At 41.0% G+C, this 10000-nt stretch overlaps 1 protein-coding gene across 1 annotated transcript in view; it reads right to left on the bottom strand.

The window, feature by feature from the left end:
- The window catches only part of ZNF536 (zinc finger protein 536), a 68099-nt gene extending 64316 nt beyond the window's left edge, over positions 1-3783 (bottom strand). Inside the window, exon 1 of the mRNA XM_010145831.1 lies at positions 1614-3783. Coding sequence (XP_010144133.1) covers positions 1614-3783 — 2170 coding nt within the window. The remainder of the gene's footprint in view (positions 1-1613) is intronic.
- Between the last annotated feature and the right edge of the window lie 6217 nt (positions 3784-10000).

Raw genomic sequence — 10000 nt, 5'->3', positions numbered from 1 at the left:
AGGAGCACTTCCCCAGCCTCACCAAGGTGCAGGATTTTTAAAAGTGAAAGTTAGAAAAATCACCTTCTTCATCCTGACATATTTTCAATCCTCTTAAAACCATCTCGACAACTATCTATAATATGAAATTAGCTCTCTCTTGTTACCCTTGTTCCTACACAGAATTTTCTAATGTGTCTCACCAGTAATAAATTGTAAACGAGGCTATGACTCTAAGAGTAGACAGTGTGTTTCATGGGTATTTAAACAACGGCATTAAGTGCTATAGGAATCTGTGGAATGTGGAGTGCAGATTTATGTGTCTTAACAATTTCTTTACTGGTTTGTAATAAGCCAGCAAACTAACACTTTATTTTTATATTAATTTGGCCTCGGAAGTGGAGTATACTGGAGCATGACACGAACAACAAAAATAAACCGGCATATACTTAATAACTGTAACAGTGAATTGCCTCCAATGCTAAAATATTTATCGAAACTGGGGGAAAAAACCTAAAAAGAATTATCCTCAACAGCCTGCTACCAGCTCTTTAACAGTGGGCAATGTAATGCCTTAAGGTACCTCAAACTGTCTTTCATTTTCTAGACTTAATGGCTGATTGCAGAAATCAATGTTGCCATTAGTAACAGAGTATTTGTTATGGCATGATTTCCTCTGTTGTTAGGCTTGCAGAATGATTACAGTATTAGTGAGGTGCTTTCTTTATAAAGGGCTGAAGATATAACTTTCAATTTACTATCCATTAGTAAGTGACTTTGGAAATATACATGAGGCCAGAAATCTTACCTGTTATTACTTGGAGATTTTATTTCAGCAGTCATAGGCTAGTAACTTTAAAAATTGTACCGGGACGCTCAATATTTTATAGACATCTCCCATGAAATATTATCTGCTTTGCTATTTTATACTCAGCAAGTTAACATGACGTACAACGCAATTAAAATGTTTCAGTCCGATTTCTATTTCTCTGGTACTTTCAAAGAGATGTGAATTAAGCCGAATGCTTCATACATGTTTTTAAAAGTGCACATAAGTGAAAAGATTGTCCAGAAGTTATTCATTTGTATTTTCGAATCTCTATTTAATCAGTCCAGCGGCCAGGTACAAGTACACATCTCAGCTAATTGACATGATTGTGGGAATGAGGACACTCAGAGGGGTCAGCCAACAGGCTGTTTATTAATCCTGGTTTCTGAACTATAGCTCAAAGGCAGCATTCTGTCCTCACCCTTTTACATGGGGGATGTGGCAAGATCTGCAAGAGAGGCATCAGGAATAAAAGACAAGAGGAAAAAAACCACCTTCCAAAGCCTGGAGGGCGAGGGCCTGGAAGCGACATTGCCATTGGTGACTGCACAGCCCCTGCACGCTGCTGCCGGTGGGGTGTCGGAGGCGACAGCTGAAAGGCTAGGAAACCTGCCCTTGGAGGGGAGAAAAGGGTGAGCCGAGAATTAACCTCGAAGGCATTGCGGGAACCCAAACACAGATGTTCTGGCACATAACACCACGTCCCTGTGGACTGCTAGGAAGCAACCTAACAGAGAATGCATAAGCTACTTTGCTGCTGTAATTTCAAACATACCTACAGAGAGGGAAGGAGAAGTTATCATACCTGAAGAGGAGGGTGAGGAAGGATGTGGGCTGTCCTCCTGGGCACTCCCCGTCTGCGAGAGACCCCCACCTACTCCACTTTCTTCAGTAATGTTAGAGGACCCTGGTGTTGTCGACCTGCTGACAGACTGAGACTCTTGATCACTTCCAGACCCACGTCGCTCATCAAGACTACCTTGAATTATTTCATCTTCTCCTTTCCTGTCTCTTTTGTGGACCCTGGAGTGAACAACCACTTGGTGGTACGTTCTGAAAACCCTTCCGCAGTCCGGGCATTCAGTTGGCTTTTCTTTTATATTTCCATGACTTTGTAAGTTGTAATCGAGTCCCTGGTTCATACCATGTGACAAAAAATCTCTACTGCCTTCTAAAGGGTCTAGTTTGTTTGGCAAGTCTCTCTGATTGCCCATTTTAGTGCTGTGAACCAAATCAGCAGGCATTTTCTGCTTAGAGCCATCTGCTCCTACTAACACATACTCCCGCTTCTCCTTATCAAACATAACTCCAGCATTTGCCAAAGTATCTTCATGGCTGCGCTGTATCTGCTGCTCTTTAGACAAAAAGCCATGTTCCATGGCCATTCCCCTTGCCATAAGCTGCCAGGCCTGATAGCTGTTTACTGGATCCATCTCTGCCGCTTTGGCGGCAGCTTGTAACCTTTCTATACAGCTGGATTTCAGAGGAGGCACCAGATTGAGACAGCCCAATAAAGAGTGTTTATCCCCTTCAGCAATACTGTGGCCAATGCCAGAAATGGGTGAAAGGAGCTTCCCCAAGACTTCTTTCTCTTTCATGGGCATATCTCCTTTGTTATAGATCTGATTTTGTTCACTTAAGCTCGCTTTGTCGGGAGGAAGAAACCCACTCTGCAAACACGACAGGTATCTTGAATATAAGTTTGCATGAGCTTCCTGGGACATGCTGCTGATGGAGACGGGTACTTCGGGATCATTAGGGGATTTGTTCTTTACAGATAATTTATTCAGGTGAACTTTCATGTGATTTTTAAGAAACCAAGGCTCTTTGAATCGCCTCCCACAGATCTGACAGCAGTGTTCAAAGGAATCCTTGTGCTTTCTCATGTGGCCTTTTAGGAACCAGGCTTGGCTAAACACTTGGCCACACACCTCGCAACGAAACTCATTGGTGGATTGCTCCCCGCTCCCGTTGGAGCCCTGGCCCTGGGCTGACTCTGCAGTTATGTGAGCCTTCTCCACGTGGCTAATCAGCTCCTCCTCCTGCGAGGCGGCAAAGTCACACAGGGTGCACTTGTAAGGCTTGTGCAGGATCCTTATGTGCCTGTCCAGCTCTTCTCGCTTCTTAAACTTGCCCTTGCAAAACGTGCATCTGAACCCAGCTGTCTGAGCGACAACTTCTTCCTGGACACTGACTGGCTTTGGAGAGGGAACAGGATTTGAAATATCAGGTGTGCTGTGATTAGCTGGCACAGACAAGTTACAGTTTGCGAGAGGCATTGGCTGGGTGTGCTGCTGTGCTTTCACATCAGGTCGTGGCTGCAGGAGGCTGCTCTTCATCTGTTTGTCCCGAAGAATTGCTCTCTCCTCCAGCTCATGTAAAAGCCTGTTTTCTTCTCTGACTCTTCCGCGACCTTTGCCAAGGTTTCCAAGCTTATGAGTGCGCAGGTGTATCTTCAGGTTGCCTTTCTGAGCTGCTCTGTGGTCACAGTATGGACATTTAAATGGTTTCTCTCCAGTATGAGTTCGCATGTGTAGTGACAGGATGCTGTTAAATCGAAAGCGTTTCCCACAGAGGGGACAGGGGTACTTTCTGTTTTTCCTGGCATCGTCCTCTATATCGCTCATCTGAGACATAATCCCTAGGTTTTGTCCATTTAAGAACTGCTGCAGATCCACGCGCCCATTCAAACTGGTATCAACCTCTCTATTTAGCTGGTTTGCCAGCAGTGCCATCTGACTGCTGATGGGCTGGTTGGCTATGGACAGGTGGCTTTTGTCTTCCAGTGGCGCTGATGCCTTCTCCTCCGGATTCTGCCTGTTCTGGAGCTCCGGGAAGGCATGGCTGAGCTGGGAAGTGATCTGGTGCAGCTTCTGGCTCATTGAATACTGCCCATTGAGTATGGTGCTGTTGAGATGGGCGTCAGCTTCTGGCACAGCTGAAGAAACACCAAGGCACAAACTAGCTTCCTCCATCTCTGAAAATCAGAAGATATTTTAGATTCAGACTGTGAAAGAGTTACAAGCATTGAATCACTGACACACATTTGCATTTTATGTTTTACCTACTCATAATAATGCAAAGGAATTAGTGTAAAAACAATAAAAAGTGTATTAAATGCCAACCGTGCTGCACAATTTTGATCATACATGTGCTTTCATCATTCTGCATGTTTACCAATAACCATTAATTGCTATTTTAAAATATGCTACAATTTCAAAATCGAATCATTACGGAAGGGGCCAAGGCTTTTACCTGCCTCCTTGTCTGTCTTTTCGTGAAATTGCACCTGTTTACGCTTATAAATCTACAGAATAAGAGATGTTACGCACTTCTCCCATTACCACTAGAAAAGCCAGCAAAAAAACCCCCAAAACAGAAATCCATTTGTAACTTTCAGTTCCATTAACCATATTCAATATATTACACATGCTACAAGGAGAAATACAGTTTTATGATTTGACAAAAAAACGATGGTATGATATTTACTGGTGTACAATAAAACAAGATAATGTTTTGGGAAAAAATAAAGTAAAGGACAAGCTTTAGAACAATAAAAGGGATTTTGCTTTAGTCAACAAAAAGTGCAGTAATATCTCATTAAGCTGATTAGTATGCTGCTTAGAAACAGTACTAGGTGCTGTAACACATGATTATAATCATAAAAATCCTTCAGTGTTTGCAAGTTAAGCATTAACGAGGTATATTAAATTTTAAGGAGACTGTGACTAGCAGCTTTGTAAACCTCTGAGATTAAGATTTAACCCTTCTTTTACAAAACATTGTTATTTTGTCATTTTGAAACTGAGCCCATCAAAACGCACATAAATTATCATCTGCCAAGTCTTTTAATTCATCATGGAGAACCTTCAAGATTTCAGTTCTTAGGAAAACTTGCCAGATTATAGAAGGAATATCTCTGTCCTTCGATGGGTAAAACTTGTGATTTAAGTCACTTTGATTTGTTTTAAAGAGCTCTCTTATGGAACTAGATAAAACCAATTAAAATCTGAGGAAGGTGTTGTGGAAAGCCTCAACAAGTTTAAGAATTTTAATAACTTTCCTAATACACAGTAATGACTACAAATTGTACCTACACTACGTATCTTGCAGAAAATTAGAATTCAAAGCTGTTTGTTAAACACAAGAGCTCTGATTCTTGTCTGCATAATCGTCCACAATAATCTTCTATCTTTGCCACTTCTCTACTCTATACAAAAATGTATCTATAAAAGTCTATTTAAAATATAAAGTTTCTCATTAACAACTCACAAGCTATATGATGCTATAGGGTTCTATTAGAACATAATTAAGATCTGTTGTTCAGTGGAGTGATTTGACACTTTATTCAGAGATAAAATAACTGAATTCTTGATTTATTGAATAATTAACTTGGTCAACTTTCTGGTTGGCTTTAGCCAAAAGCATTTACTCGCTACGCCTTCTACAAAAGCTACAGGCACACTGCCAGCGGTCACCATTCCTCACGCAGCTTCATCGTGGCCACTTGCTAGACAATTTGGGGCCCAAATCTGGCACATACTTAAAATGCATATAATTGTGCCTATGAGAGTAGTCCAGTAGACTTCAAAGGGTGACTCTCGAAAGCAAAGTTCCACACATGCTTAAGTACTTGCAGCAGCAGGGCCTAAAGAAAAAAAAAAGCATGGGTGGTCTCCAAGAGACGCATAGGATGACTGAGGTTGTGATAGAGTATAGATCTCGTAAGAAGGAAGAGAGGATGTGTATATTCATGTGTATTAAAGACGAACATGCGCTACAAAATTTTTCTCAGCTGTAAAGCAGATCTTTTTCAAAGTTAAACAGTGCTCAGATTCAGGTTTCATGTTGGGGACCATTACTTACATGCTGTTAATGTTAGTATTCATAAAAATGTGAAGACATCAAGTGTATAAAAGAAAGAGGCTTATACCTAATGGACTTCACTTAAGTTCATCTTGCAACGTCTCATTTCCAAAGATAGGGGAACATAGTCAAGACAGGCGTTCACCCAAGGTCACATACTAAACAAACAGAATTTTTGGTTTCCATGCAAGTTTCCTGTGCACCAGACCACAACCATTCAGTAGATGTGTACATACAAACACTTTTTTAAAACTAGTTTTGCAAATTTGCTTATCTGTTGAAATGAACTAAATTTTATGTTCAAAAGGATTAGCTAAAACATCTTAAGAGTTGTAGTGCTTAGGCCTGCTATTGCCTGAAGTTGACTGAGATTTTGCAAATCTACCTACGCACTTCTTCAAAAGACGACAACCCAAATAACCCCCCCAAAACAGCACAAGAAAACCTCCAAAACCAGCACCTACTCTCTGTCTGGATTCCATATACCGCAGGTGTTATTTCTCCTCACAATGCTTAAAGATGTCACATTGGCAAACAAGAGCATAAAACTCCAGAAATGCGTTGCGTGTACAGCCACATAGATATATTAAAGAGGGTTTAGAAAAGCTTTGTGAATCGTCATTATTCCGTAACAGCTTGAAAAATGCAGTCTAAAGTTGACCTCAGTGGGAACTAGTGCCTTTACATGCTCAAGAAAGTTTGGGTAGTTAATTTGAGCATTTTATGCTCTATCGAAGTTTGGAAATGCTGACATATCCCAGTAGAGTTTATTAATTCTCAGGTTTAACCCTAAGCATCAGTTTAAACGTATGGTTATTTGGATTGGGGAGGGGGAGTTGTGGTTGAGAGTTTAAGTTTTTCTGTGGGTCCTTCTCAAAGATAACTTTAATGCTGTAGCTGGAACACAACAATTTTTTCTGAAAGATTTTTTTTTTTATATTTCCTATCTCCCACAAAAATATGGACATGTATAATGTAGACTATAGATAGGATGAGTCAAAAAAAAAAAGAAAAAAGAAAAAAATCAAGAGGAATACCAAACGCATAATTCTTTTATTTTAAAACTGATAATTTTGGATCAAGTCTAGGGAGACTGACCCACACACACTGATCTTTTGGCATTGGAAATTTTATACATTTTTGATGAAATACGCAGAAATGTGAGTAAAGCCTCTGCTTAATGAGAAACAACCTCCTCTGAACGCTGCACACTCTGATCAGCTGATCAGTTTCTAGGATCCAGCTACCACAATCTCAAGATGCTACAGTCCTTCACTTAAACTGTATTCCCACCCTTACCTGCCCCGGCTTCTTATAGCCTTGTTCCTGCTTCTGGCTCTGAACTGTCTCTTTTTCTCACTCCTATCTGGTTTCATTGCAAAATATAACCGTGCCTTTCAAAGCGGTGCCATATCAAATTTCTCCTCCTGCAATTCCCAATTACAGCGTTTAGGAACACAGGGACCCTGCCACTGATGAGCCCTCTGTAAATCAGACTCTCTATATTCTTCAGCCCATTCACAGAAAAACCTACCAAAATCTCATCTTGTATCCACATGCAAGACAGAAATAGAACTCCTCCTCATCCATCATTCCACTATGAATTAGATAACCCAATCTAATTTGCCTAATTTCTCTAAAAAACATTAGCAATTTCATTCTCTCCCTCTTTATCCATCATCCCTGTCTAGATCTATGACCAGACAGGGTTACACCAGGTGGGGTAAGGGGCTTTCATTTCCCAGTAAGCCTCTTGCTTCAGGCCTTGCAGTTCAAGCTCCTCGCCTTGGTGGTCATTGCACAGGTTCTTCCCATCGACTAGGACCCTCTCTGAGGGTCTGCTGTTCTCCACAACACCCAAGAGGTACAGGGGTACTTCTGCATCGCACACATACCCGCAGCCTTGCAGCCCTTCTGCCTCCTCACAGATTTCCCTATAGACACAACCATCGTCCTCAGACTGGCCTGAAGTGCAATTTTACTGTATATCCCTTCTGCCCTAACAACTAAATGCTGAAAACGCTAAAAAACCCCACCTGAATGGACTTCATTCGAATTTACCTTTTAACAGATAACCTGTTTGTAATTTCAAGTGTTTTGACAAAATAAGTACTTTTCACGTCTTTCTTCATTACGACCTGCCCTTCTTGCCTCCCCAAACCAAAACACCAAGTACTCAAAAATAAAAAATCTGGAAATGTCAATTTGTAAGCGCTGCTGCGCTGTTTTATGGAAGGGAAAATGTCTAGCTTTCAACTGCTACATATATAGTCTAGGACATTATTTTTGTGATTCTGATCTCTCTTACATGGATGAAACAGAACGTTTTACCATCACTCGTCCTGAGAACAGAAGCACAATGTTCTCTGCAGTTAACACATGTTTACAAAAATCAACTGCATCTCAGACTTGAGATTGTTAAGAAATTCAAAATACGTTTGTTGAAATTTATGTAGTAAATTTTTTGACCTTTAATTATCTCAATGTTCTGCAAAGAAGCAAGCCCCAAGACACGGCACTATACAGAGCACGTTGGTATCAGGAGCTGTTCCTGGGCTGTCCTCCTAACCTAAACACACCCTCAGCTCTCACCCACGCGAGCCGCTCCAGCCAGACAGCCCAGTCCTCACCCTGCCACACAGGCACAGGCTACACACCAGCCTGGTTTGTACCGCACCGGGCAGGGCAGGGCAGGGGAGGGCAGGAGCGGCCCCTCCGTCAAAGCAAACCACCTATCGCAGGAGAGCCATCGCCCCAGTCAGCTGCGCCGTTCGCTATTGCTACGAGGAGAGTACGCAGCTTATGAAATTCCCAGCCACATACATATATTATAAAAGTACTCTCTCATCTTCCACATGAAGGTGCAGTGAGACATTCGAGCCCCTTTGATGATACTAATAATTATTTTGATTTCACTCACGTTTTTGCCCTCAAGACTATTTCATGTCATAACAGTAGCCAAAGTTCTGACTTTAGCCATTCCGAGTGAACACAGAGATTTTATTGAACTATTTGAAATGGATTACTGGAATTTAAAAGCAATTATGACACCAGAAATGCCTGTCATCACAACTGCATTAATGTAATATGAGACTCTCAGCTTCCTTTTGCTGGAAACAGAGGGGAAAAGAAGATGGCAAATAGACTAAGAAAGTTTAAACATAAATATATGCCTACACACACACGTAAGCACATGCAGACATACACGCATCTGCATCCACGGACATACGTGCACACACACACCTGTTATCTCTGTAAACAGATGGACCGAATTCAGCTCTTATTTACACCTCTTCGTTCCTACTGGACACACACGCTAAAGCATGTCCCTCTTCACCGCTGTAGAGAAGAGAGTCATTTTAAAACCACCGTTGTGCTGTTATTATAGCTTAGATTAGGTTAGTTAAAAGATTTACAGTTCAGTAAGCAAAGTAATGCTTTACAAGCTCACGTGCTTAAATGACAAGCTTGCTCTGGCCCTGATCCTCTGAGCAGTGAGAGTTACAAACACTGTTACTTATGCTTTCAGAATACAGACCTGGTATTTATCTTTCCAGCTACAAAAATTCACATATATCTACATTATCTTGTGGTCCATTGACAAATTCTAAACACTCCAACAGAGACTGCTTCAGTTCTTAGCAACCCGTGAACAGGTATTGCTGAGAAACTTCCGAATATATATTGAATTTTTATTAAATATCGCTCTTATTGTTGTAGCTGAAACAGTTTAACTAAGGCTGTTGTAAGCATAATACACTCCTGTTAAGAAATACAGAACACCAGACTACTGAACCCTTTCAGGGTCATTAAACAGCTGTAAACATTATTACAAAAATAAACCAGAGATTTCATGCTTACATTTTAGCCCAGAGCTTGGTGTGCTGAGCAAGTACATTTTTTTCATCTCTTACAATCAACACTGGTGACATTTGGGCATCCAAACAAATTACATCACAAATATTACTGAGGTGGGTAGGATACCGAGCGGTTTATTTGCCAGATGATTAATATATAAACAGTAGGGCAGGATAGATGACCTACTCTTCTTTGACTGATTTGAAGGCAATAGTAAGAGACATACATGTAAATAGTCAAAAAAACATGTGTGCACAGAAGGGGAGGGTAGTGATCAGCTGTATTTAATGCCACCAGGACAGTATTATCCACTCTGATAAAATGAAATAAACATTAGGCCAGATTCTGTTCTCATTTTACTTATGTAAAATAGAGCAACTGCATCGAGTTCATTGGGGTGTCCTGCTCCTTGGGGTATAATATAATTATATCAGGGAAATAAAAGTTTTCTGGAGTGTAACAGAATGT

The sequence above is a fragment of the Buceros rhinoceros genome, unplaced genomic scaffold (assembly GCF_000710305.1).
Source record: "Buceros rhinoceros silvestris isolate BGI_N320 unplaced genomic scaffold, ASM71030v1 scaffold14671, whole genome shotgun sequence".
Classification (NCBI taxonomy): Eukaryota; Metazoa; Chordata; class Aves; order Bucerotiformes; family Bucerotidae; genus Buceros; species Buceros rhinoceros.
Note: the sequence above shows the minus strand (reverse complement) of the source record. Positions and strands in the feature narration are given on the sequence as shown.